The following is a 27,979-nucleotide window of genomic DNA, read 5'->3' as shown; positions in this document are numbered from 1 at the left end:
ATGTAAAATACAAAGGATAAATATAGCTAGCATAAATAAAACGAAACAGGTGTCAGATTTCAAAACACCGGCTAGCGTGTTTGCGTCATCTACGTCATCTGTCAACTGTCAGTTTAGATCGACACGGACACGGAGACAGATTGACAGATTGACAGCGTAGACAAAATTAATTTTCGTGACGTCGAAATTGCTCGACTTTTAAATTCAATTCCTGTAAGACATGCAACTTCAGACGACAACTGGATCGACCTTATTACAGACTTTTTCACGGCACCGGCAACTGAGAGTGAGAGTGACAGCGGCTGCTCGACCTCCGAGTCTGACTCGGATTTCGCGCTACGGACACCGGCCGGCTACGATCGTGATGGCGAAGAAAGTGAGTGTGACGGAGGCGAGGAGGAAGATATTCCACTCGTGGCTGGCCCGATGGTAGCATACAATGTCTCTGATTATAATTATGTAAAGCAGTAAAGCAGTAACTTTATTTATTTGAATATAAACTGTTTATAAATGTCTTTCAATTCATTTGGAATATGGCAGAATGTTGATTGCTATCTTTAGAGCCCTTTCTCTCAAAAACAAGGTTTGGTGACAGTCAACCTTTGGAAGAGCGTGTCTCATACAATTTTTGGAGTAGAAAAATAATTTTGGTATCGCCATAAAGCTGAGACTTTCCTCTTTACAGCCATGAAGAAAACTCAAAATGTGTTTCTGGGTCAAAGTGACTCAAAATGATGGAGCAGGTCACAAATATGTACAGTTCCATGACAACTGATGAAGTCCATGTGACACAGTGACACAAGTAAGTGGACATCAAGTTGAAAATATTATGTCATTCCAGAATATCATTTTTATTGTATAGTAATTGGATCTGAACAACTTGCTCTGTCATTGGCACAGAAACTGATACTGTAGTGTGAAACTAGGTCTATAGAGTAGTAGCTAGTTAGCCTTAGTCTTTTTACTCACGTACCTTCTTTGCACTTTTATTTAGCATATCAGTGTTTACCTAAACCAATGAGTTTATGTTGGTCCCCAGAGAAGCTCATCCTTTGAGAAATGTTTGTACTGCATAAGTACAATTCCAGTCTGCCATAAGTCTGCTTGGTGGTGGTAAGAAGTACATGAATCTATCCAGCTTTATGTAGTGGCTAGTATTATATTATGGACATTAACACACCTCAACACACCCACAGTCTCCTAGTCAGAGTATAAATCAGACCTGTATACTGACCAGCAGTAACACTGATTATCACAATTCCTCTCAAGTCCTGCTTTTCATACCACAGTGGGGTCAGCATTAGGTTAAAGGACTCTATTATCATCTATCTAGCCACTCGACTCATAGCTGGGAACCATAAAGAGCTGAATTCCTATAGATCTGCTGCCCTAGATATGGCAAACTCTACAGCCTTTATTGATTTGGTCATAAAACATCCAGCTTCACAAGCACAGATGGTTTTGTCACAACTCTCACCTGCCACTATTTCAGCACCCACACAAATATTTTATGACACCACCAAATGATGCCTGGTTGCGTTCCAGTGCCACTGAACTTCAGCCAAACATAAAGTTGCATTTTACCATTATGGTTGATTCTAATTTCCTCATCTATTCCAATAGTAAGCTCATTAAAAAATTAAAAATGAGAGGCTAACTGAGATTCTCTGACCCATGTGACCTTGCAGGATGCACAATTTTGGGCACACAAAATCTATAATCATATATAAATATATATCCTTGTTGAAGTGTATTGTGATCACCTTGACCATCAGTAGAGAGTAACAAACAGGTCCATGTCAGCTGGATTGTAAAGCATTTCTTCTGTGTCCGGAACGTGCATTTTTCTTGCTGATGGTTTGTCAGGAATTGGAATGTTTCTGATGTATGGAGTAATCTGTTGTATTGGCAGCCAGCTCAGTCATTACTGCTTTAGACAGATTCCCATTCAAACTGATAGAGCTGTGATGAAAACAGTTCCTAACTGAAATCAAAGAAGAGCCTTCATGTGCACTGCACAGTATGCGCTGAACATTTAACTGAATTAACTACAACATTCACTTCAGCAATTTACCAATGAGGAGAGATAGACTATAATATTCTCCAGACCATCAGAGGAATTTAAGCGTTCTATAAATAATGTCTTCTATTGAACTATATCAGTCTTACTGTATACTACTTGGCCTCCATCATCAGAATCAGAATCAGAATCAGAAATACTTTAATAATCCCAGGGGGAAATTATTTTCGTTACAACACTCCAGATATACAAACAACATATTATACAAACAACATATATATATATATACAACATTACAGCATAGCTTAGGTCATGTAATACCTTTTTTGCCTCATAAAACATTTGGCATGTCATGTCAGGTTTTGGAGATTAATTTATATCTCCTGAAAAAAGCATGAAGCTTGAATATATAAAGGCATACATCTGCAATACGTTTTAGGGTACAGTTTCTCGAATTATAAAGTAAAATCTCCCCTCAACATCCACCTAGTCCCTAGTTCTAGGGCTCTTGACTATAGCATACAGTCTTTACCATCAGATACAGTATGCCCAGAATACTATAAAGTCTGAAGGCAACGATTGATATTTTTGCTAATTGATAACGTATCAAATGATAATGTGACAAGGGGGACCTTTTTGTAGGTGTGCAGGTTTAAACAGCTACAATTTTACAAGACCATGTGACACAGTCGACATTTTCAGTACACCAGGACAGTTCCATGACTGCTACATAAGTTATTGTGATATGGTCTAAGGCTGTAGAACAAGTGAGTAAGTGGACCTTGAGTGGAAATTGTTTTGTCAACTGCCGTTTCCAGGGTCAAGAAGGAACAAGCTCATTTTCTGAGATGTAAAATCTCTCTGTAAGGGATAGTGCAGAGAATCCCAATTTCTCTGACATGAATGTGAAGTTGTATGTCAGAGAAAAAAAACGTCTTTCAATTATAATTGCTAAATGCTAAGAATCTTGCCGGTTTGCAGCACACACAGCAGACAACTAATAATACAATCTCAAAAGGCACAAAAGATATGTTTTTTTCTATGATAGCGTGTTACTCATGAGTATACCAATTGTTTGGAGCAGACTTTCTAACTCAGGCCAATTAAAAAACATGACCTTTAACTTTTACTGCCCAGAGGTAACTTTTCTCCATTTTCCCCTTTCTGCCTCAAAAGAAATCCATTGCTCACTCTATTGCACTGTCCAGCACCTGAAAATCCATCACATATGTCACATCACTGGGTCAGATGGGTTATGCTATACATAGAATGAATTCAACGCTTTGATATTAGAAGACGCCCACAATGCTGCAACCCAGTCAACCCTCTTCCCCCCACATTCTCTTCATCTTTGAATCTGTGACTTACTCACAAACACACTGCTTCAAGCAATGTTGGCAGCTATTGTTCACTTTTATTTTACCAAATTGTTCAAAGGCTTGATATCCAGGATGGGGAAGTGGGTGGAAACAAAAGAGAAGGAGGAGGCAGAGAGCAATAAAATGATTTTTTTTTTCCAGGATAATGGCTTGAGCAGGAAAAGGCTTTTAACCAATACTCTAATGGAAAGCCTTCTTGTGTAGACTGCAAAAATGGTCTTGGAGCCTCTTCACTCAAAGTAAACACACTTGCAACAGGATTAAATTGGCCAATTCATCAAAAGTCGATTTTCAACCAGCTTTATATTATTAAAATGTGCGTAGTTAATGCTTGTTTGCTGGCAAAAGTCTGCCAGATGACGTGTCTAGGGCTGGTAGACCTACAAATACTTCCTCATTTTTAAAATCTCAAACTATCAAACTAGGGTGACTGAATATGAATCGTGATTATGTTACAGCATTGCCACATTGCACATTTGAGATGAGAACATCTTTAATGTTTTCAGAAACATTTTAGTCTTTCATGTTTAGTATATTTTACTGTTTAACTGTAATACCTGAAAGTTTGTAACCAGGCTGCCCCAACTTTAGCCGGAGCCTTTAGTGGTCCATTGCCCGACTGCATTCTGGAGCAAAAGGGAATAACACAGGGCTTTTTCTCTTATGTTCTCTGGTCATGTAGCACCTATTAAAAAACATATTTGCATCTTTCTAATGCATAGGCAGCCCAGTTTTATGAAAATAATCTTTCCAGTGGTGAAATACCCATTTATGGGTTTATGTAAGCTTGCTTACATACTTAATTTACTCCTCTAACCAATGTCAAGGTCCCCTCCAGTAGAGCATTCAACACCCAGCAAAAGGCTGTTGGAAAAAAAGTTTCAACATTTAAATTTCAACTACTATTTCAATAAACTTTTCTTTTTAACTTAGGTTGTAGGGTGTCTTTTTCAGAAATTCCTCTTCCACCAATGACATTATTCTGCACTGTCATCTTATTCAACACTACAGGGGGGAGGAACATCAAACATGTTTAATTGGCTAATTTGTCATATGATTGTTTAGGATCTGTGGCCCAGTCCTCTGCATACACCTCTGATGGAATAATTGGCCATTTTAGGCACATAATGAACATGCAAATGAATATAGGATGCTTTGAAGCTGAGCAAGCTATAAATAAACCCATCGATCAAAGACACCAGCTCCTTGTCTTTGAGTGTGCAAACCTGCAGGGGTTTTGCCGTTGTCTACATTGGATTGCACTCTACAAAAAAAGGCACTAAACAGTAGCAATTAGTTTCAACCTATAATAGATGTGCTGCTTCTTTATATGTAGGGTAGAGGTGCAATGTATAACAAAAATAAACATATAATTTTAGATTCTCCTCTGGCAGCATGAGGTACTATAGATCAAAAATATTTAATTCAAACGTTTCTTTCAAAAGGAACATGTTCATGTTTTAATATCAAAGCTAAGCTTGTCCTGTCAATGCAGTACAACATTTTTATGTAATATTTATGATTTGCTTGTGGTCTTTGAAAACATCTCTACAAAAACCAACTAACTTTTGACTGCAACACAGTATATATCTAACTGATAACGATGTTTAAAATAACAATTTGGCTGATAGCCGATGCCAATACCGATGTATTTTTTGTTGTTAGTTAGTCCCTCTTTTGTGTCAAGAACAAAGAAATCTACAAAGATAAGCATATCTACCTTTAGCTAGCACAAACACTGTGTGACTCCTGATATATGCCACTGATATATGTGAACGTCATCTTATTTGCCGATAGGCTGATGCCAGTCAGTAAGGCGAATATTGGCTGATGCAGACGTTCTGCCAATATATTGTTGCATCATCAATTTCCACTCCAATGATTAACACAATGATTGATTCAGTTAGTCCCCTCACCACCCACATCACGTTTGTTTTTGTCTTGTATGCTTAATTTCTTGCTAAAAACCATGTTACTGTTCAATTTACAGGTCTACCCGACATGGACATCCCTCTTTTGCTTCATTTACAGAGCTCATGTGGGACTCTGCCTTGTGCTAATGGATAAAAGACTATATGATCTACTTTTGTTAACTCTGTTTTTCTCCCATTTAAAAATATATGTTGCCTCTAAACAAACTAAATTATTATTTTTTGGGATACAGTGCAAAGCAGCTGGTGCTAATTGTTCTTATAAATAGTGTAGGCTACTCTGTGTACCACTATGGAATACCTACAGATAATAAAAAATAGGTACAGACACCACTGGTAAATGCACATTGAATAAGTTATTAGTCTTTTTGTGGGAAAATTCTCAAGGGTTCTTTCCTTGCTAAAAAAGCATTGTGATATGATTGTATTTATAGATACACGTTGAGAGATGGGAAAACTGGGACAAATTTAATCAAAACCATACAATAATTTTGATAACACAGTGTGCATTCATCCCCAGTCTGTGGAGCCCCACCTCATATTTTTTGGATCAATGAGCCAAAAGTAAACATCTGCTTTTTCATTTCTTTTAGTTTGTTATAATATTATCCAATATACTTCATATAAAGCTGTGACCACAAACCAGAACATATAAGAACAAAAGAACTGATAACGCTTTAATGCAAACACAGTGAGAGACTATGACATACTCTGGAAGAATCAACACAACCTAAGTTAAATGAAATGGTTTAAATAATCACACTGGAGAATGGAGCTTTCAACGTGCTGCAAAAAAAGATTAAGTATGTAAAATAAGCAAAGAATAAAAAAGCATGTTGCAATTGAATTAAATGTATAGCAAGCCTCAAAGTGATTGTTGTTAAGTTTCCTGAGTAGAATGCCCCCTGAACAATTCAGGCAGGTCACCACTCTGTTATCAAATCAACATTCCTCAATAAGACCTCCCTCCACAAGTGGAAATTCACTAACAAAGGGAAAGTGAACTACATACACACCAAAAATCAAAAAGAAAACTGAACACTGAAAACAAAAGAAAAGATGCATTTAGGCGAGATGAGACTGAAATCACATTAGAAGAACTACTGGCAGTAAAAGCCCCTCATGTTTCCCAGATTCAAGGATATGCTGACAACTATGGATCAAATGAAAGTATGGGATGACATTGCTAATGTCCAGTGTCCTAAACATCTCTTCATCACAGTGCTGTGCAGTTATTGCTTTATGGTTGATGATACCTTTACCTTACCAGAAGGAGGAGAAGGCAGAGGATAGTGACAGTTTACCAAGGGAAACAAATAGAAGTGGCATTTCTGAGACCTCATTTCGATTTAATTCTGTTTCATGGTGTCAAAATATTCGTCTAAAATCTGGATTCGAAACCAATTTGATTCATTAATTTGAAAAGTGACCTTATGTCTAGGTTCTTGATCCAGTAGAGTCAAAATCTTAATGATCACTGAGCAAACAAATACAAATATAAATGACAAGATTGTGGAATTACATGGATTTCTTTTATCTAAAATGAAACTACTCACACACTAAAGTTTTTTTCTCAGTGTGTCCCTGATATGGCTGAGGCACTGGTTTGCTGGCTTGTCGTTTTGCTTGATAAAAATTAGCCTCTGGGTGATGTCTTCTTCTACAAGTAAACTGGTATTTATAGAAAGAGAATGTTTGCACCTCACGGATACGTTGGACCCGGTGTACATACGGTTTTCGAGCTGCAGCTGATATAAGGTGGACATGAAATAAAGGGTGAGAGATATAATCTTATAGTAAAAGATGGTTGTTGTCGTTTTCCAATTTCACTGATTGTGTTATTTTTTTCAGTCTTAATTGTGTTCTGTATCAAAGAAGCATTTATAATCTTAATTTTAAATTATTTATCAGTGATGAATTATATCAGTCTTTATGCATATTTTAGTTATACTTGTCCTGATTTGTGAAATACTTTGTATAGCCTATTTCAGTTCTATAAATTAATCATAATAAAATATTTATATTTATAAAACAGAATCTGGGTATCTGGGTCACGAAAATAATGCGTGTACATAGTTCTGTCTTTTTGCGTACACACAACTTTAGTCGTGAAGCTGTACAGAGTTTTATGCACCCGGCCCCAGGAGTTTTTTTCCTGTGAACATAGCAGGGAAAACCATAACGTTATTAACGGCATATAGGAATCATTGAGGATAAAAATCAAAGTTCTTTCATGAATGTTGTTCTTCCCCCAGCAGTTAATTTACAATTCTTTCTGATGTCTTTCTAAGACCATATTTAGCTGAGATGTCTTTTGGAAATACCTCACAAATGTAACATTTTGATTTGATTTGATTTATTTAAGTGTCCTGCACCATTCTATGGTGCCCAGCCCATATCGGATTACAAGACACTGAAGCAACATCAGCCAAGATGGCCAGATGGCATATCATAATATACAGTTCTGTTTATACTGCATGTGTTTGGACTATGAGGAGAAATGTATACAAACAATAAGAGAATACAAAAACTCCCTGAGTCCCTGCCTGACTTTCAGGTTTAAACCAAGGTGTGGTTGGGTTAGGGTTTAAGAGGTTAAAGCACCTATCAATAAGTTTTGGAGTGACAACGGGGTTTACATTCCTATCATGGTCTTCAATATGCTTTTGCGAAATATGCCTTCAACATACAGAAGGTGAGCAGCTCACTACTGTAATTTACTGTTGCTGCTAAAGGCATCAGCCTGTAACAAAACCCACTTATGACAGGAGCTGCCGTAGAAACCTATAACCAATGACTTACCGGCTAATTTAGGTGACATGTTGGGGGTTTAGTGTTTTGTCACTTTGACAGGAGTCAGGGCTGTGAATAAACAAAGTGAACCTGCAGCCTTTAAAATTAGACCACTCTAGCTTCTCATCCTTGTCAAACAGCACAAGGGCTAGCTGCTCCAGGCTGTGTCCTTCCGTAAATATTAACTGTCCTCACCCTCTGCAGTGACTTTTTACACTCATGTTCTCTTTGAAACCCCACTGTACAGTAAATCCCCAGGTATCTTGTGCAACTCAGCCCATGATTGGAGGTTTCAGTAATGTTGCCTTTTGATCAATATCGAGACAAATACATCTGAGTGCTACTAGTGACTGTGGAGTCCTGGATATGAAAATAAAATATTTAGTCTGGCATCATATTTCCCATTCCTTCACCTATTTTCATGTGAATTATAATTGGTTATTCTCTTTCCTTCTCCAATGCATCCTTCCTGACTACTGCATGAGAAGAGCTATTCCTGCAAGCTGAGACACAAAGAGTGATGAGACCATTGTGCTCTGAAATTTCCCTGACCATATCAGTTTTCAACAAATGGGCCAATGCCACTCCCTACAGCTATGTCATACATCTACACTGTTTTTCTACTGCATCTGTCTTCATTCAGCTATAATAAGGGAGGCTAACGGTGCCATGTACTCAGTGATATGACTATCATTAGCAGTTGCCTGTGTCAGAGAAAAGCTTGGAAAAATCAATGAAAAAAAAGCGACAACATCTTTGTTTCATTGTAATGCCCCAGCTCTGATTTAGATTGCTCCCAACAATAGACCCTTTGAATGTGTTCTATTAAAATATAGCAATGTCAGTCATGAAGGCACCATTTATTCCTGTTCCCAAAAGTAATTTCTTTGCATTCTTTCAAGTATTATGCCCTGACCCTGGCCATGTATTTCTCTTTTCTCTGCATCATGTCAAACATTAATTCTCTTACTGACCATTGAGAATGGATCAATAATGATTGGCATTGAGCTTATGCAAGCCCAGTATATGATGCTCTCTTGGCAACTTTATTTTTCATGTAATGGCTTGTTTGCCCTTATTTTGTCTTTTTCTTAACTGTGATAAGGCTGTTGTCAAGAATATCCATTTTCAGAGTAACAAACACTGAAAAGGTGAGCATATTAGCTTGTTTTTTATGGTGTCAATTTACACACACCAAAGATAGTCGCACAGCCTTTGTAGTGCTTATGTGTGCGTCTGTGTGTGGCTCTTGCTAGTAAAAACACAAAAATAAACAATCTGATCCTGCATCAACTGATCTGATACACAGCAGATGAGCACATAATCTGGATAGATTGAACTGGAACATTAATCTCTTCTGTCCTCAGTGCTGCAGAATTCAACAGGAACACTTAACCAGTTGCCACAGCCTTGAGACTATTTTTCAATATCTCCCAAACAAAATAATTATAGAGCCTATAAAAGTCAACACCTTATTCATCTAAATTTTTAAGTCTTCTAAAAGAAAAAATATTTTTGTGTTGTGTGGGCTGGTCTCATGATGTACATGGACAGTCGAGCACCAAGATGCTGCAGGTGACAATGGTTTGGACGTCCTTGCAAACTTAATGATCCACAGGTCTAGATTTTAATGAGGAGCTTGTTCTTTGGAGCTGCTGTCGATGACAATGCCAGGTCTCGTACAAAGGTCGCAGCATTAATGGCGCCACAGAGTCATTAAAGGAAAGCCAAAATGCACAGGAGGCTCTGAAGCCATTTACTGTACACAAGTTGATCTCGCTGGAGTCCCTCTCTGGTGGGAAAGATGCAGACACGTCGCTAAGGTAGAAGGTCTCTGGAGGCTGGAAGCTATGATGCTTCATGAGCATATTTTTCTTGGCAGAGCCTGGGGGAGTGGTCCACAGAGAGTTTGTTCTACTGAGATACCAGGGAAGAAGCTAACAACAAAAGCACTGTAGTTCAACAAGCCCTACTTTTATAGACAGTCTAATTACAGATGTTCATTATTGCCTTGTGCAATATGTGTCTGGTTTTGTGCAAAATATAAAATAGAACTGTGCTGTCGTACACTAGATTTGAAAAAAGTCTGTTCTGAAGTTGTTCTAATTTGTTTGAGTGGAGAACAGACACAAAATACAAATGAACAATGCACACATATATTTGCATATCTAGCAAATTTGAGATTACAGGCATACTGTACACACCATTTCAACATGAACTGATCACTGTACTAGGGATTAGTTAAAGCAATAGTTTATTTTCAATTTCTACCATATGTGAACAACACCTCTAAAAAGTACTGATATTTAATAGCAAAAACTCAATTTCTGTAATATAATTGCTTACTTGATAACCAAAAAGACATTTCAGCCCTAAACCACCCTTCATCACAATAGTTTGATTACATGAGACAATAGATACATTAGATTCTTTGAAAGCAAACAAGTCAGAGTCAGTCACTTTTCTAAATAAATAAGCACAGTATTGTTGGGCTGGTGTCCCCTTCTATATCTCAAATACAGGCGTAGGTTCATGTCCCTGAATGTGAGGGACACATCACTGTCAAACATGTATTGATTTTTCCTTCTAAATTATTATGCAAAATCTGAAACGTTTTCTATCTGACTGATTTCTCTTCCACAAAAGGCCAACACACTCTGTTGTTCTGTCCGTCCATCTTATCACATCACTGCACTTTACACTCCATATACTCTTCACATCCACAATGGTTCAGCTGCACAACATAAAGCATGTTTTCTGTTTGTCTAGATGTCTAGATATTACTGTTCAAATGTTTGTTTAGTTGGCATAGTTCAGAGCTCAGAGCTTTAGCAGTCGTGCATCAGTTTGGGTACCTGCAAAAACATTGTATAACGGGTAAAAAAAATATATTTATATCAATTCATGGGTACAGGTACAGGTAAAAATCAATTAAATGCGGGCAGTGGGTAACAACAAAAATGTGTTGTTTTTTCTGGAGAAATCAGAAATGAAAATGACTGCGCAGAAAGAAAAATATTTAATCACCCGCCAGGATTTTCTTACATAAACTGCAGCAGGAGAATGGGCGCCGCGCCAGTTAACCAAAACTTTTCCAAGAACACAACTCTCAAGGACAAAGACAAGGACAAGGACTCTATAACCCAGTAAGCTGTAAAGTTTGTATGCCAAGTAAGTAAAAAACATGACTGTGTCTTTAGCACAGTGTAGAAACTTGTCCGTTTCTGTGTGTGAGTCAAGGATCACACTGACGAACACCAAACGAACACCAAACTGAGTGAGACCGAGCCGACATTAGTATCACAGTATCGTGGACCAGACAGAACAAGGGGCACAGTGATTGGCTTAGCCACCAGACACACCTTCAGGTACGGTGGCTCACATTAAACAAACTGAGCATCATTTAGCCAAATGATCTACATCCTTTCCCCTAAGCTCACACCTCGTATATCAAACAGAATGACACTGGGAAAATGACAATAAAGAAATTTCTTTCTCGCTGCGTTATTACACGAGTTTCAATAAACAATCCATTAACGATATTCCTGGCTAAACTTAACACAGCAAATTAAGGTAGGTGAACACTTAAACTCACGTTAACACATATGCATATTCGGAATACTACCACCCTACTGTGAGCACATAAATGAAAGAACCTGGTGCAAGTATCCATTGAACATTGCATTTCAAATACTGGTAATTAATTATTTAAACTGCATACCAGGCAGGATATTTTCACTGCATATATTTTGAATTTGGTTTGCAAGTGCGTCCTGAGCGTGTTATGTATTGTGTGTTTCTGTTCTCACTGGGGAAGTGTGCTGTGGGTACTGGCCGGGGTGGGGATGTGTGTTTTGGGTGCATGGCGTTTGGCTCTGGTGTTTGTGGTATGGGGGTTGTACAGTCCATCGTGCAGGGACTAGAGTTCTGAGAGTCCGGGTCATCTGCATGAAGCAGTGGTGGTGGTGGCTCCGCAACAGGAAGAATGTGGCGGCGGTTTCTCCTGTATGTACCTCCGTTTGACTGGATGACATAAGAGCGTGGCTCCAGGCTTATCACAGTCCCAAGTTGGTCATATCCTTAGGGTCTGCATACGCACCACTTGTCCCTCTGCCAAAGGTTGTAGTGGGCGACTCGACTTGTCGTAGTGTCGTTTCAGAGTGAGTCTTTTGTTGAGGAGTTGGGCGTTGATTTGGGGCTGGTTTCAGTAGTTTGGTGCTCACAGGAATGGCTGCGCGTGTCTGTCGTGACATCAGATGTTCAGCGGGGGAGCCTAATGTTGTATCACGGGGAATGTTTCTGAGGTTCAGAAGATTGAGGAAGATGTCGGTTCCATCTCGGTGAGATTTCTCCATCAACTGCTTGGCACTGCGGACCGTTTGACAAAGTCTTTAAAATGCTGACTGGTGTATTGTCTAGCATTGTCAGAGCAGAGCGTGTGTGGCATGCCATGGACTGAAAAATGTCTTTTCAGCTTGGAGATCACAGCTGATGACGTAATGTTAGGGAGAAGGTCGATTTCGAACCATCCAGAATATGAATCCACAAGCACTTGGTAGTATTTGCCATGCCACTCGAAGATGTCTGTGGCCACTGTGGACCATGGAAGGTCCGGAACAGAGTGAAGTTCCAGAGGTTGTCTCTGCTGATGGGGCCTGGTGCTGTTGCACACCGTGCATGAGAGCAGCTCTTTGGAGATGTCATCGGACATTGTTGGCCAGAAGATGATGCCTCTAGCTCTGCGCTTGGTCGCTTCAGCACCTGGGTGGCCTTGGTGCACAATGTTTATGTACTCTTTGTGCAGTGACTGGGGGATGATGATTTTGTGGCCTTTCATGACAACTCCATCCTCCACTGTGAGCTTGTCTCTATAAGGGAAGAAGACTTTCACAGCAGGCTGGAGCTGGCTTTCTTTGGCAGGCCAGTCTTTTCAAATGATCGTGCCTTCTGAGTTCCTCCAGACGGGCTGTGGAGATGTGGCTCACCGACATGACTTCGAAAGCGTCGTTTTCAGTGGGGCTCTGGGATATCAGCGTGTTTGGGGCTCTTAAGAGAGTGTCTGCCAGATACATGTATTTTCCCTTTTTGTAAACTAGGCTGATGTCGTAACACTGCAGCCTGAGTAACATTCTCTGGAGCCGGGCAGGGGCGGTGTGAATGGGCTTATTCAGGATTGTTACAAGAGGCTGGTGATCGGTTTCCACAATTGTGGGCTTTCCATATATGTAATCCTTGAATTTCGTGCAGGCAAACACCACAGCTAGAAGCTCTCTCTCAATCTGGGCATATCGAGTCCCTGTGTCCGTGAGAGTTTGTGATGCAAACGCCACTGGTCTGCCGTTTTGCATGCATGCAGCTCCGAGTCCATAGCATGATGCGTCACTTGTGAGTGTGACTGCGCTGGACAGGCATGACTTGAAGTGGTCGAATGCCTGCTGATGTTGTTGGTACCAGCACCACGCAGTCTCCTTGTGCATGAGTTTCCTCAGTGGAGCTGCAATGTCACTGAAGTTCGGGATGTACTTGCCAAGGTAGTTCACCATGCCAAGGAAATGCTGTAGTGAAGTGATGTCTGTGGGGACTGGCATGTCAGTGATTGCTGCAGTTTTCGAGGGGTCTGCTTTTAAGCCTTCACTCGTGAAGATGTGACCTACATAGCTCACTTGGTCCAGGCGAAATTTGCACTTGGCTGGATTTAGTTTGAGATAGACCTCCCTCACTCGTTCAAGTACTCTGGTCAGGTTGGCATCATGTTCAGCTACACCGCGGCCTCCGATGATGATGTCATCAACAATGACTGAGCATGGAAAACCTGCGAATAGCTGTTCCATTGAGCGCTGAAACACCTCACTTGCGGAGCTAATGCCGAAAGGCATCCGTAGGAATCTGTAGCGCCCAAACAGGGTGCTGAATGTAGTCAACATTAAGGATTTCTTGTCGAGGCGTATCTGCCAGAAAGAGTTCTTCGCATCCAGAACAGAGAACACTGTCGCTCCTGACATCTGCGCTGCCACCTCCTCAACACTGCGCATGGGGTAATGGGGCCTCTCAGTGCTGTGTTGAGGTCTTTTGGATTGATGCACAGTCTGATTTCTGGCTTAGCCTTCTTATGTGCTGCGACCATTGAGGAGACCCAGTCCGTAGGCTCAGTGACAGGTGTTATGACACCTATGCTTTGCATGTGTTCGAGTTCAGCTTTAACTCGTTACTGCATTGCAACAGGGATGCAGTGGGCTGGCCGGACTACGGGCTGTATGCTGGGATCCACCGTCATGGAGTATGTGACTGGGAGTTCTCCGAGCTCATCACTGAACAGGTCTTTGTACTGTGTGAGAATCAGTGTACTGAAGTCTGTGTTACTCTCTGTGGTGAGTTGATGGACATCTGGACTCATTTTGACAATTCCCATGTCCACACACGCACGAAATCCTAGCAGCGGCTGTACCTCTCGGTCCACTATGAAGAAAAGCAGTGAGTGGCTCTCCTCCTTTAAACAGCATGACAGTGTAACCAAGCCAGTGGTCTCAATTTTGGTGCCTCCATAAGCAACAAGGTTTGTAGCTTTGTTCTGCTTCACAAGTTGCTCACCATTAGTCACACGCTTGAAAGTCTTTTGTGACATCACATTACATTTTGCTCCTGTGTCGACTTTCATTTCAGTGGGTCTGTTGTTTATGTGTATTGTGACAAATCCTTCATCCTTCTGGTCAGCTTGAGATAATACACAGTCAACACCATTGTCAACTTTGACACCATCCACATAGAATGTTTCGTCTTCAAACGTGGGCTGTTCCACTGCAACTTCATGCACGGACTGTCTGAAAGACTTCCTGCTTGTATTGCTTTGGTTGCGTGGTATAGACATGCAGCAGCTTTTGTAGTGGTTTAGCTTTTTGCAATTGTGGCATTGTTGTCCGAAGGCTGGACACTTGTCCCGTTTAGCTGCATGGCTACCTCCGCAGTTATTGCACTTTATGACGGTCTGGGAGACTGTTTGGTTTTGACTGGTGTTGTCGGCTTGGAAATGGCTTAACTGCATCAACATTAGTCGCTTGTGTGGCCAGTGTCTTGCTACTTTACTCCGTCATCTCGTGAATGCGACAGATTGAGATGGCTTTGGCAAGTGTTAGCTCGCTATCTCTCAGCAAAGACTTTCTCAAAGAGTCACTGGTAATGCCACACACAATCCGGTCACAGATGAGCTCGTTAGTTAAATCTCCAAAGTGGCAAGTTTGAGCTTTTATCCTCAAATCACTGAAGAATGACTCAATACTCTCACCTTGTTTCTGATTTCTTGAATGAAACTTGTGTCTTTCCATTGTTCTGTTGCTGTGGGGATTGCAGATTTCACAAAATGTCCTCTTTAGGCAGTCCGGATCCTCCTTGGACTCTGGTGATGACCGCTCCGTCATCTCCTGGTCCGCGCACTTCAGCCGCATAGACGAACGAACACTCCTGTTCTATGGCTTCTGGTCCAGCGAGGTTGAGAAGAATATAAGCCCTTGTCCTTGCAGGCTTGTCGAAGTGTGCTGCAGCAATAAAAATATCGTACTCCCGCTTGAAAGTGCGCCAGTTCTCAGCGACATTTTCATCAAAAACAACGGGGTCGGGTCTACAAAATCCATCCGCCATGTTGTCCTCCAAAAAACAGCGAACCACCGGTCAAAAAAAATTTATTAACCACAGGCGAAAAGTCTGTACCGTCTCTGACACCATGTAGAAACTCGTCCGTTTCTGTGTGTGAGTCAAGGATCACACTGACTTTGAAAATAACTCCTGTTTATTGACGAACACCAAACTGAGTGAGACCGAGCCGACGTTAGTATCACAGTATCGTGGAGCAGACAGAACAAGGGGCACAGTGATTGGCTTAGCCACCAGACACACCTTCAGGTACGGGATTTGACTTGGAGATAATTGTGGGTTGGTTCCACCTCTGAGCTCTGCAGGTGCAGGACTCTGTCAGAGCTACAGTATGTATATGTATTTCATGTGTAAAATTTGTTGGCCATCTAATGTACAAATTGTATTTCCCCCATGTTTAGCCAACAGTTAAACTACATAGTTTGAACCCTGCAATGCTCACAGTACTAGTGACTAAAATCGGTGAATTAGAGCTATAACAATTATTTTATTAACTAATTAGTCAATCAACAGATAATTAATCAACAATATTTTTTGAGTCATCAGTTAGGTTACTTTCTAAGCAAACATGACAAGAAATCACTTGTTCTAGCCTCTCAAATGTAAAGTTTTTCAGGTGCCTAGTTAGCTCAGTGGGTAGAGCTGGCGACCCATGTACCGAGTCCTTGCTGCAGCGGTTTGAATCCAACCTGCAGCCCTTTGCTGCATGTTGTCCCCTTTCCTGTCTATCTTCACCTGTATCCATCAAATAAAGGCAATAAAAGGCCAAAAAAATAATTTTCTTTTTTTTTTCAGGGCACCCCAATAGCTCACCTGCTAAAACTCATACCCCATGTACGAAGGCTGAGTCCTTACCGCAGAAGCCTGGTTTGATTCCAGCCTGCCCCTTGCTTTGTCATCCCCTCTATTTCTTCCCCCTTTCCTGTCTAGTTGCTGCTGTCTCTATCCATTAAAGGCATAAAAGCCTGGAAAAAATATAATTTAAAAATAAATGTCAGCTTGTACTAAGGGAAGATGTAATGTTTATAATTGATAATAAAACTAATGTTCAATTGCATTGCAGCCCTACAGGAGATTGCTAACTAACAGGAGGCTCCAGCCAAAGGCACAGAGACATGAGCAGCAAGGATGCAGGTGAGATCATTAATACAGTTTGGGTAGTCCAGCAACTGCAAATGCATTGTAATTATAAAAGTGAAAGTGCTATTCTAGGTTCCAAGATGTTAGCCATTAATCACGTTTTGGCAGTAGTTCTAAAGTATATTCAGAAACCCATTCATGATTGAAAGCATAACTGTATTTAAAATAGTATATTAAATTATTTCACCACCCATCCTGTCAAGTACATCCTCTTGAAGGCTCAATGCTAACTTTAAATATTTTACATTATAGATATTAAGACAGCTAAATTAAGTAAAATCTATAAATTCTGTGACTCATAAACCTTTCAAAAGGATGCTGAAATAAATATTGTACCTGCAGGTTTCTTTATGTACATGAGGTAGATATGACAGTATATACAGTATGCACAGGCAGCTGTATTAGAATGATAGTATTTATGTTTTATGTTTAAAAAAAAAAAAAGAATTTCAAAATTGGAAAAATAAATAATAAATAGTTTCCAGGTTCCGTGAATATTAGAATAGGGTTTTTGTACTGGGCAGTTAACTGTTCGTCAGAGTGATGGCCTGTGGGTAGAAACTGTTCCTGTGCCTGTTTGTTTTGGCATACAGTGCTCTGTAGTGCCTTCCAGAGGGGAGAAGTTGGAACAGGTTGTTTTTGGGGTGAGATGGATCTGCAGTCATATTTCCTTCCCATTTCCTAACTTTAGATAAGGTATAGGTCCTGAATGGAGGGAAGGTTGACACCAGTGATCCTCTCTGCAGTCCTGACTGTTTGCTGTAGTCTGTTCCTGTCCTGTTTGGTGGCTGATCCAAACCAGACACAATGATGGATGGATGGATGAACAAAGAACAGCAGTTCCTTAGGCACGTTGAGCTTCCTGAGCTGGTGCAGGAAGTACAACCTCTGCTGTGCTGGTGTCTGTGTTGGACTCCCACTTAAGGTCGTGGAAGACTGTGGATCCCAAAGCTGAAGTTTTCCACAGCAGACACAGGGCTGTTGAGCATGGTGATGGGCAGACTGGGATGGGGCCACTGTCATCTCCAAAGTTTTGAGTGTGTTAAGCTCCAGGTTGTTCTGACCACACCAGAGGGCCAGCAGTTCAACCTCCCGTCTGTATGCAGACTAATCACCGTCCCGGATGAGGAAGATGTCGTCTACGAACTTCAGAAGTTTGACAGACTGGTCTCTTGAGATACAGTAATTTGTGTGGAGGGAGAGGAGCAGTGGGAAGAGCACACACCCCTGTGGGACACCAGTGCTAGTTGTCCGGGTGCTGAAAGTAGCCTCACCAGTCACCTCACCTGTCGGTCAGGAAGTTTGTAATCCACTGACAAATGGAGGCTGACACAGTGAGCTGGATGAGATTTGGTGTGAAGGATGATGGTGTTGAACGTTGAGTTGAAGTCCACAAACAGGATCCTTGCATATGTCCCTGGAGAGTCAAGGTGTTAAAGGATGTAGTGCAGTCCCATGTTGACTGTATCATCCACTGAACTGTTTGCTCAGAGCTGTTTGACCTCTTCACAAATCCTGAGTGCAGGCGGGGGGTCAGAGGGGAGGGGTGGCACGGGGTGTAGGTAGTTGTTTGATGCTGGAGCAGAAGAGGGGTATGATTCTGGGCTTTTTAAATCTCCAATGAAACACATTCAGCTTGTCTGCCAGATGCATTTGAATGTAAAGTATATGGTACCTTCAGTGTAATCCAAAGTCAATGTACCTAGTGGAAATTACCTGAATGCACTAGATGATCTGTCAAACTGGTGTCTGCGTGTGTATGTGCCCACTCATGGGTACTGTAGTAGAAAATGTACTGATGATGATATGTAATGACATGTTTTGGATTTGGTAGTGGTTAGATTTCAAAAAATTGTCCTCCCCTAAAATGTCCAAACCAATGTTTTATACAACTACACAAAGTCTGCAGCAGGCCACTTTACTTTAAACATGTACGATGTAATCTAGCAAAACCACCGCATCTCAAATGTTGAAACAAAGCTTGTGTAAAACTTTGATCCGTATTCCCCAACATCATGATGCAATAGCAAAGTAAATGATGCAGGGCAACTATACAGTAAGTAGTAAATAAAAAAATTGAGAAGCTCTGGTACGTAAGGTTTATTGGGAGCCAAATGTCTGAAGGTTTTCTAAATGTATGATCTGCCAGATAATTGGATGTGCTGAATGCACTGAAACCACTTGCTTGATGTGCCTCAACCTTACCCCTGATTGTCTCCGCTCATTGCAATTGCCGGCTGCAGAGATTGCTCGCCTTCATGCACACATTCCCTCTGCAGATTGGACAGGCTTTTGTGCACCACTTAATTTTCAATCAGATCCGATCCAGGCTAAGTTGCCATGCAGTGCAAGAGGTAAATGGTGGGTCATATGCTCTCCCCAGTGCTAATGAGATGCTTCAGTCAACACATGGCTGTCATTTTTTATTCTGTCTTCCATAGCAGATGAGAGGCACAGAGAAGGAATGGCTGACAAGGCCTGTCCATTTCCAACATAGACCCATTCAGCTGGGACCAGAACCAATAATGGCTCAACTTCTTTGCATATGGGTGTCAGTTCAAAAGCAATCATTTCCAATGGCTCTAAGTTTGAGCTTGCCCAGAGGACTAATTGTCTGTCTATCAAATTAATATCAAGCAAAATCTTCTCAGTGATCATGAGATGCCCTGGACTTGTCTGCTGATTGCATGTGGTCTCATTAAGACATCATGTAGACATTTGAATACACTAGATAAAGGTACTATCTCACAGCTTCTGCTAAAAAAATTACCAACGGCACAGCAACATCATATTCTACTGTAGTACTATCATTCCATGTTCAAACTGCATGTTAAATATTCTTGTTCTAAATTGTTCTTATCCTGAAAGTTAAATAAATTGCTAGCAATATCATACAGTACCCAAGAGAAATCGAAATATGTAAATCCACTACAGGCTATAAGCACACTAACAGAAATTTGTTTCAGCACATAACCAACAAATTGTTTTCTGAATATTTGCACTGGAGGAGGTTCTGTGTTTAATCAGCAGTAGTGTGGTAGAGGACTGGATGGTTTTGCTTGGATTTTAGCTCTGCTGAACACATATGGGTCTAAAATAAGATGACCTGCACATCCATAATTAAAACTGGGTTTGCACTGATTGTTCAGCCACCAAATGTTGGCTGATAAAAGATGTAAATAGACCATTGGTGACCGGCTGATCGCAATTTTATTAGCTTCTGTATACCTAACAACAAGGGATGTATTAGCCAATCTGCGGCAGTCAACAGAGCATTAGTGGAGCCAGCATGTCATCCATCTGGCATTGACAGTTCATTTATGGCATTGCGTTGTGAATGTAACAACCTATGGTCATATATTACAACAAGTTTATTGGACAGACGGCAGACCTTATGCTGCTCTAATGACAAGATTTCCATGCATTACCTTTGGCAACAACTAAAGGCCAGATTTACATAGGCCGCCTGACGACGGATGGCATCTAAAGCGTGTGGCGGCTGCGTCTGGCACACGTGCAGTGTTAACAAAAAGAGCATGTCGGGTGTGTGTGTGTATGTACACTTTTTACACCTGTATAATGTCCATGAAAAATCTTAATTTTCATATGAATTAATTTACAATGCCAAATATTTAAAAAAAGTTTAAACTTAAATGTGAAAAGTTGTAACCAGAAAGCAGTCACGTGTAATTTGTTTACCCAAGAGAGAGAGAGAGAAAGAGAGAGAGAGAGAGAGAGAGAGAGAGAGAGAGAGAGAGAGAGAGAGAGAGAGAGAGTACGGTGGAAAGATACTGCCCTTCAACTGGTTCACTTCCGAAAATTATTTCACAAGTTAAGAAGTCAAAAAAATTACTACAGTGCTTTTACTTTGAAAAGTATGTTTAAACTGTACTGAAATATGTGGATATGACTACCAATCAATCCTTTTCACTGTCCTCTTTTGCTAGGAGCTTGTGGGAAAAAGTAGGCAAGACCACGACTCTCTAGTGAAGCTTCGACGGGTTCTGCACCTTTTGTTCAGGCGTAGAAGCCCCAGGGGTGTTGCTTTTTATTCAAAAATCAAAAATGTGTTCAAACGTGGTTAATTTTTAAACTGTAATGACCTGTTGAGAGCTTGACCCGAGGGCACTCCACTATCATTCTGACCTATTGCATGCCCTATTGAGCAGTCAATAAACTAAGCTAGTAATGTTATGCTGTTTGAAGTAAAGCGAACCTGAGCGGGTCACGTCACCAAAGCATCTGAGTAGTTCGAACAAATTTTCAAATTTCGGATAAAAAGAGACAGCCCTATTGTCTGCTTGTATCACTTCATCTCCTTTTGGTTACCCATGAATGTGTAGTGCCTCACAATCTATCACTAATATAAGGAAAAGATTATATCATAATGTTTATTTTTAGTAATAGTGATCTTGATTACAAAATTTGGCCATGGTTCAATTCCACCTGTTACTAGGAGAATGCATATCCGCCAAGTAATTAGCCAAAACATAATGTGCTTCACAAATGGCAATGCTGTTATTGTGCCAGACCCAAACAAAGAAGAGTTATAGCAGGGGTAGGCAATTTGCAGCTCCGCTGCTGCATGACAATGCTCACACAGTGATGGTTGGGCAAACCTGAGGAAGCAAGCAAAACGTGTTTTCTCTTAAATAAATCACAGTAAAGTCATTCCAGTGTGCAGTGGTTAATTCAGATTTTTTGCTCACACAATGATGTTTATATATAGCATGTTCACCATCTCAGCTAACATTTGCCAATTGGCAGTAAAACTAGTGATGTTGCGTCCATTAATATTGTGTATGTGGTGATACCAAGTCTGAAACGGTATTTAAATGTTGATTAAATATGTATCAGATGCATTAAAATAACAGTTGTAGCCTACTTAATATGACACACCTTATTTTTCATCATAAACAATATTTGACTGAGTACAGACACCGGCTTGCGGAGAGCACACAAACCTAACAACAGACACGTTTATTTTGGCTTGTTACCAAATTACTCATAGAATTAACATTAATTAGCGTCAGCCGTAATGACGTTTTACTGCCAATGATTTTCCAGCTAAAAATGAGAGGCTGATACTTCAGTATTATGTACACTACTCTTTGCTCATAAAACTTAGCAATTATTTTTCACATTCAGATACTAATTTTCACTAGTATGCTTTGCCAACATCTTGGACAAAGTGGTGGACTGACTGAAAGACCGACCGACTGATATTGCCATCCCTAGGGCCAGGCACTAGCGTGGCTACAGAGTAATCACTTGCTTCTTGGCCCATGTCCTGACTTTCTAATACATTTAATTGAAATCTGTTAAGTAGATATCCTTGTAAATAGCACACACTAACAGACAGAGACACAACTGGGACCAAAAAAATAACCTCCTTGACGAAGGTAAGTAATATTGAACTGAAGGAAATTTATTACTATGCTGTGATAATGAGTATCTCCATATTGCTAGGTAAATTGAACCCATTACCTGGAGGACAAATAATAAAGTGACACATTTAACATGCCATTGAGGGCACATTCCATTTTACCCACTAATAACCCCTGCATCATAATTACATCTAGATTTGGTTGTAAGCTCTATTACATTTGCTCAATTATCCATTTCCTCTGATTGCCACGGTCCCTTTTGTAGTTGCAACAATGAACAAATTCTCTGCAGCTGTGTAATATTTTAGACAATCCCCGTTTTCCTACGTAAAGATTTAAAACTGTAAACAACATTTTATTTTGAAATATTTGAAAGTGCAGAGAAGAAAACAATGCCTTTAGCAGAGAATACTAATTGCTTCAACAGGTTCCTGTGTCCTCTCCCTGGAGCTTCCAATGACAAATTGATTACATATCAGTCACAGTAAAGAGAAGAAGGGATGAGATGAGGGGGTAAAAAATATATTCCTTCTTTTGGCTCCTGTTGATCTGATATTGATTGCCTGACATTGGTCAAATATCCCACTCTGCATTGCGTATATAGATCCTGATTAGGTGTAGAGAGGGTGGGGTGGAGCGGTGGGTAGTCTGGCAGCACAGGGCACATGAGAGAGGCTGATTAGGTCTGTCACCCACCAGGGATGTATCATTGATCTGAATGTCTTTTTCTTTGATTGGGATGAAACAGATGCTTTGATTTTTTAACATTGGCATACCTACACTGTTTCTGCACAGGCTGCTCCTAATGTATGCCAAGTCATGAGGCTGCTGTTTCACAATGGTTTGCATGTTGGCTCTTGTATAGTGTAGGGAACTGTTGTAAAAGCTTGTTCATGTTTTCCTCCCTGCAGTGAGCCTTTGTTCATCTCTAAATTGAACGTTTCAGTTGTGGAAGAACATGTTCTTTTGGCTTTACAATCCGAGCATATTGCCCCCAAAACTCTGTCAGGAGGACCACAGAGAGTTTAATCAGCATCAGTATATAGATCCAAAGTTATTCTCAGTGTCACCCAGCTACTTTTCAAAGTAAAAAAAGGAACCCTGTAGAATCAATGCAGGGACTCAGTCGCTCAGGAATATTATGAATATGCTGTCTGAGATGTAACAAAGGTGCACAGTGTCCGGAGCTCTTACTTCACTGAAGTCTCGCTTTGCAAAAGGGAGAGTAGCCTTGTTTCCAGGGACTAAGAATAATTGGTGTGTTTATACAATCAATGGTAGAGAGCAGCCAAGCTTCTCTAGGGAAATATGAACACTACAGCGCTACCACCTGCTCCTGCCTCTAAACCAAGCTGTGCATTTCACAAAGAGCTATATGACTGGTTTCAGATTGTGTCCTTTGTTATTTATGTTTATTGCATTCACTATGCAATGTTATACACAACTGTATTTGTCAATAATTGTCAAACTGAGGCATTGTTTCATGTCATTGGTTCTTGCATGTTCTACACTGTCTTTTGTTTAAGATACGCTTCCTTATGTAATTTGAAGTACTGTATCTATTTTGTATTTTGACATCAAGTATCTAGTACGACATGCATCTACTTTATAATGGTAATTGCCTGGTTGAGAACATAAGAAATACTCCCTTATTGCGATGCTGCTTTCATGTTTAATACTGCCACATGGATTGTGGTCAATCCCATTTTACTAAGTGCAGTCTTACCAAAAAGAACCACATCTTGTTAAACAAAAACCTAAACATATTATGTCAAGAGAAAAAAAAAGCTGTGTTATCTGCCGTGGCATTAAAGGTTAGACATATTGGGAAATACGCTTGTTTTGCTTCTTGGCACAGAGTTTAATGCAAAGGGCAAAACCACATTCCCAGTTAGAGGACAACAAAATGCACCTACCAACACCTCTAAAATCTCACTACTCAAAATGTTTTACCTTAGTGCGAAAGAGTTTAAAAATAACAATTCACTGGCTCTGTCTCTGGTGGTTGCCTGGCAACTACTTAATTTGTGAGGTTCAGAGGTGGTGGTAGGCCGACTTTGTTATTCTTAGACTTAGCCAGGCTAGCCATTTCCCCGTCCTTGTGCTAAGTTGCTGGCAGTAGCTTTATCTTTAACAGATACATTTTGGGTCACTTCTGCAAAATGAGTAAATTGTATAAACTACAACATAGTGGTCAACTTCTTTGTTGTCTTTACTTTATCTTCATTGGAGGGTTGCTGTGTATTTGAAATCATTTCAAGGAACCTTTTATGCCTATAAGCTAAAACTTAAATACAAAAAATAAAAATAACAAAATAGCAGGTACTTCCTAGTGATGGCTTCTCCAGCCTCCTGCTTTCAGTTGTTTCAGTTATTCATCTTCTTCTACACTGAAAAAGTCTTCATTTTACTTTTATTTCCCTATTCCTTTAGGTCATAAGTAACCTAGATGCAGTCCTGTGTGGCTCAACAGGTCAGGCATGGCACTAAGACTGCCCAGGGCCATGCATTTGTGTCCCATGGGGGCATCCCTGAAATCATATACAGTCCACTTTGTAGGTCATCTTCATTCATTCCAGTTAAAATATAATAATATTTTATTAATATATATTTTATTATATAATGGTGAACAGTTTGCGAGTAACCTTTAAAGTCGTCAAAATCAGAAACAATGAGCACATTAAATGCTAAATAGCATTTAGGAAGAATTTTGAAAATAGTTTTTTTTATCTAACATTTTTAGTGCCTTTCATAGCGTGAAGTTAACTCGATAAAATCTCACATATTAAAGGGCCAACAGGACCTCACAAACATGGCAAGGAGTACAGTGCAAGACATACAGTATCAACTGCACCACACACTTCCTACATTAGAGGAAGGTGACATGAGTTCTTACCTTTGTAGAAGCACTCCTCGCTGTGCATGATGGTAATCCTATGTCCTCTGAGACAGGAGGCCCGGTGGAGCTCACAATGGTTCTGGTACAGCTTCCCATCTGAACCGCACACAGGTTTATAGTGCGGTTTACAGTGATCCAAGCACTTACACTCCCCTTGGTCAGTATCATGGTTAACCACACAGTGACGCCCCAAGCCACAGTACTTGTGTTCACATGGACCTGGATAGCCATTGTGTCCCATAAAACCTGTGGGAAAAAACACACAGAAAAAAGAGTCACATTTTTGTCTGACCAATGATCTACATGTGGATTTTATTTAGGGCCACACACTATGGTAAAAACATCATAATACATTTTGGCAGATATTGGGATTGCAATATGATTCACAATTAGTGTGGGAATGATAATTTTTGCATCACAAATTTGATTTTCACAGAAAAAACCTATGAAAATCAATTTTTGGGGATGGATGGGATTTTTCTCAACTCACAAAGTGACAGTCAAATCCATAAATTATTCAAGTCAAATTCACAACAAAGCAACCACAGTGTGAATGATTTAAAAAAAAAGTATGTTCACTTCAACCAAAATATGCAATGCAAAGCAAAACATCTGTTGCGTCATTTGATATTTTTATGCGCACATGCGAGACTGCAAAGATAAGTAAATGTAAGTACATTTTGATCAAATAACTTTAATTAACTAGTAGAGAGGAACATGTTCTCTCTATGAGAGCATGTGTAATTATGATGTAGTCTCACATAAAGATCTGTCTGCATTTGCATAGAGGCTTTGACATTTTAAGGGCTATTAGGGCAAGTATACGACAATACTGCAAAATGAAGTGCACATGCCAAAAAAACTTGTTGCTATGATGTCAAATAAAATGTAACCTTGGTGGGTCTAGCTGTCATGTAATGTGTAGTGTATGTAAAATAAGAAAAAGACATCGCTTTGGGCTGCAACAAATGATTATTTCCGATACATATGCAGATTATTTTGTGGATTAATAGTCTGTTCCATAAAACATTAGGTAACTAATTTGTGTATAAAATATAAACCAAATTTGTTTCTCCCACAAAGTGACCTTTATAATGACGGGTGCTAAAAAATCATTGAGAATTCATTTGATCCAAGGGCTGAGGAGTTTAGGGGGTTTGAAATTAAAAGAAAATCTGATTGAAATGTAGATAAAGCGTCCTTGAGCAAGACACTTATTCCCAGCCTGCTTCTGGGGTGAAGTCCTGCAGCAGACCCTGAACTCTGACCAGTTTGTGGAGGAGGCAAGAAAAGGAGAATGTCTCTATGGGGATTAGTGGACTAGCGGGAAAAAAGGGTTAATAGCAGAGCCAAACATTGCAGCTTGTATGGTGTTTCAGCAGCAGTTGGGAGGAGAAATACTATAAAAAATCAAAAAAACTATGCTGCAGGATAGTGAGGATGACTTATTTTACAAAAGGTTTAATGAGAACAAGATTTTCTTATAAGAAATGATCAGTGTGATTTTCTCCGAGGACAGGATCTTGTTGTAGCCTGCCATTTCAACCTGTATGAACACTAATAGGTCTTGACAGGCCACAGGTCAGTCTGTACAGTAACCCATGAACCACATCAAATATATCGGCTTTCTAACAGCATCTTGCTCACTCTACTCACTCACCCTTTGGGATAGCCCTCAAGTGGTGTAGGGGTATGATGAGCAGAGAAAAAAGAACAACGGCTCTCACAGTTGCACTGTTACATAAAGTTAGGTACATAATGTAACGGACTGCTGGCAATGAGTACACAAAACGATGACTACTTGTGAAAAGGTCACTGTATTTATAAGTGTTTGTGTCCTTTAGAAGTAGTGCTGCCAGGATTATAAGATTACAATAAAAATATAACTAAGGTTTTCCTTTTTTATCGCATGACAAGCAAAGGATTTTTAATATCTCCAAACACACATCATTACATACAGACAACTGCTCCACTCTCTACCCTCCAGTTCAGTGTTGATGAATAAAAGCTCTGACACAGCCCCACAGCAAACAGCCTCATGAAATCTTTGCAATGAACACAATATAAAATCAAATAACACGCCTAATGCATATTAAGTAGCCACCATATGTTTTATCGTTATGAAAGGATTACACAGAGGGAGAGATCAGGGTGTCATAAGTTTGGCCTGAACTAATTGTGGTTGGCTAGAATCCCTAACATCAGCAAAGACATGTCGCAATGTGAGTTAAGTTTTCATCTTTTGCCAAATTTTAATCAACCATGTTCAAAACCTTACTCTGGAGCCTCTTAAGTTCAGAAAGATGATATTTTCTATCTCTCAAGTTAATGTCTGGCACACAAAATAACCTGTGGGGGCAAGATTTTTTATTATTTATTTTAAATAATCTTTTGTGGGCTCCTTATGCTACCTTACATTTGCATGAATTAATATCAGTTTTGATATTGTTGACATAAATCAAATGTGTAATGTGAAAGGGGTTGCTATTAGTGCCAAATCATCAACCACGGAGGATCCTCAACCACCTCTGCAGCTTTAGAAAGCTTTTTGATATTGTTGGGCCATTTTTTGTTTTGAGACTTGTACATTTACAGTATAACTCAGTTTTACCTGTGTCCAGCAAAATACACTGATAAACACATTGTATGCCACCTTCCCAGTGCTAAATGGCAGACAGATTAAGTCAGCGACAAGCTGTTGTAGGAGATAATACATTTAAGCCATACCCAGGATAGTTTTCTCCAGAGTTGCTGAAGACAAAAACAAAGCTGGGCTTACATTCATC

General features: G+C 40.0%; 1 protein-coding gene across 2 annotated transcripts in view; it reads right to left on the bottom strand.

Moving 5' to 3' along the window:
* Nucleotides 1-27,979, bottom strand: part of fstl5 (follistatin-like 5) — a 166,951-nt gene that overhangs the window by 89,606 nt on the left and 49,366 nt on the right. For both annotated transcript variants that reach the window (XM_051419118.1, XM_051419119.1), the window contains exon 4: nucleotides 25,191-25,439. In XM_051419118.1, the coding sequence (XP_051275078.1) occupies nucleotides 25,191-25,439 (249 nt within the window). The remainder of the gene's footprint in view (nucleotides 1-25,190; nucleotides 25,440-27,979) is intronic.

The sequence above is a fragment of the Dicentrarchus labrax genome, unplaced genomic scaffold, assembly GCF_905237075.1.
Source record: "Dicentrarchus labrax unplaced genomic scaffold, dlabrax2021, whole genome shotgun sequence".
Classification (NCBI taxonomy): domain Eukaryota; kingdom Metazoa; phylum Chordata; class Actinopteri; family Moronidae; genus Dicentrarchus; species Dicentrarchus labrax.
Note: the sequence above shows the minus strand (reverse complement) of the source record. Positions and strands in the feature narration are given on the sequence as shown.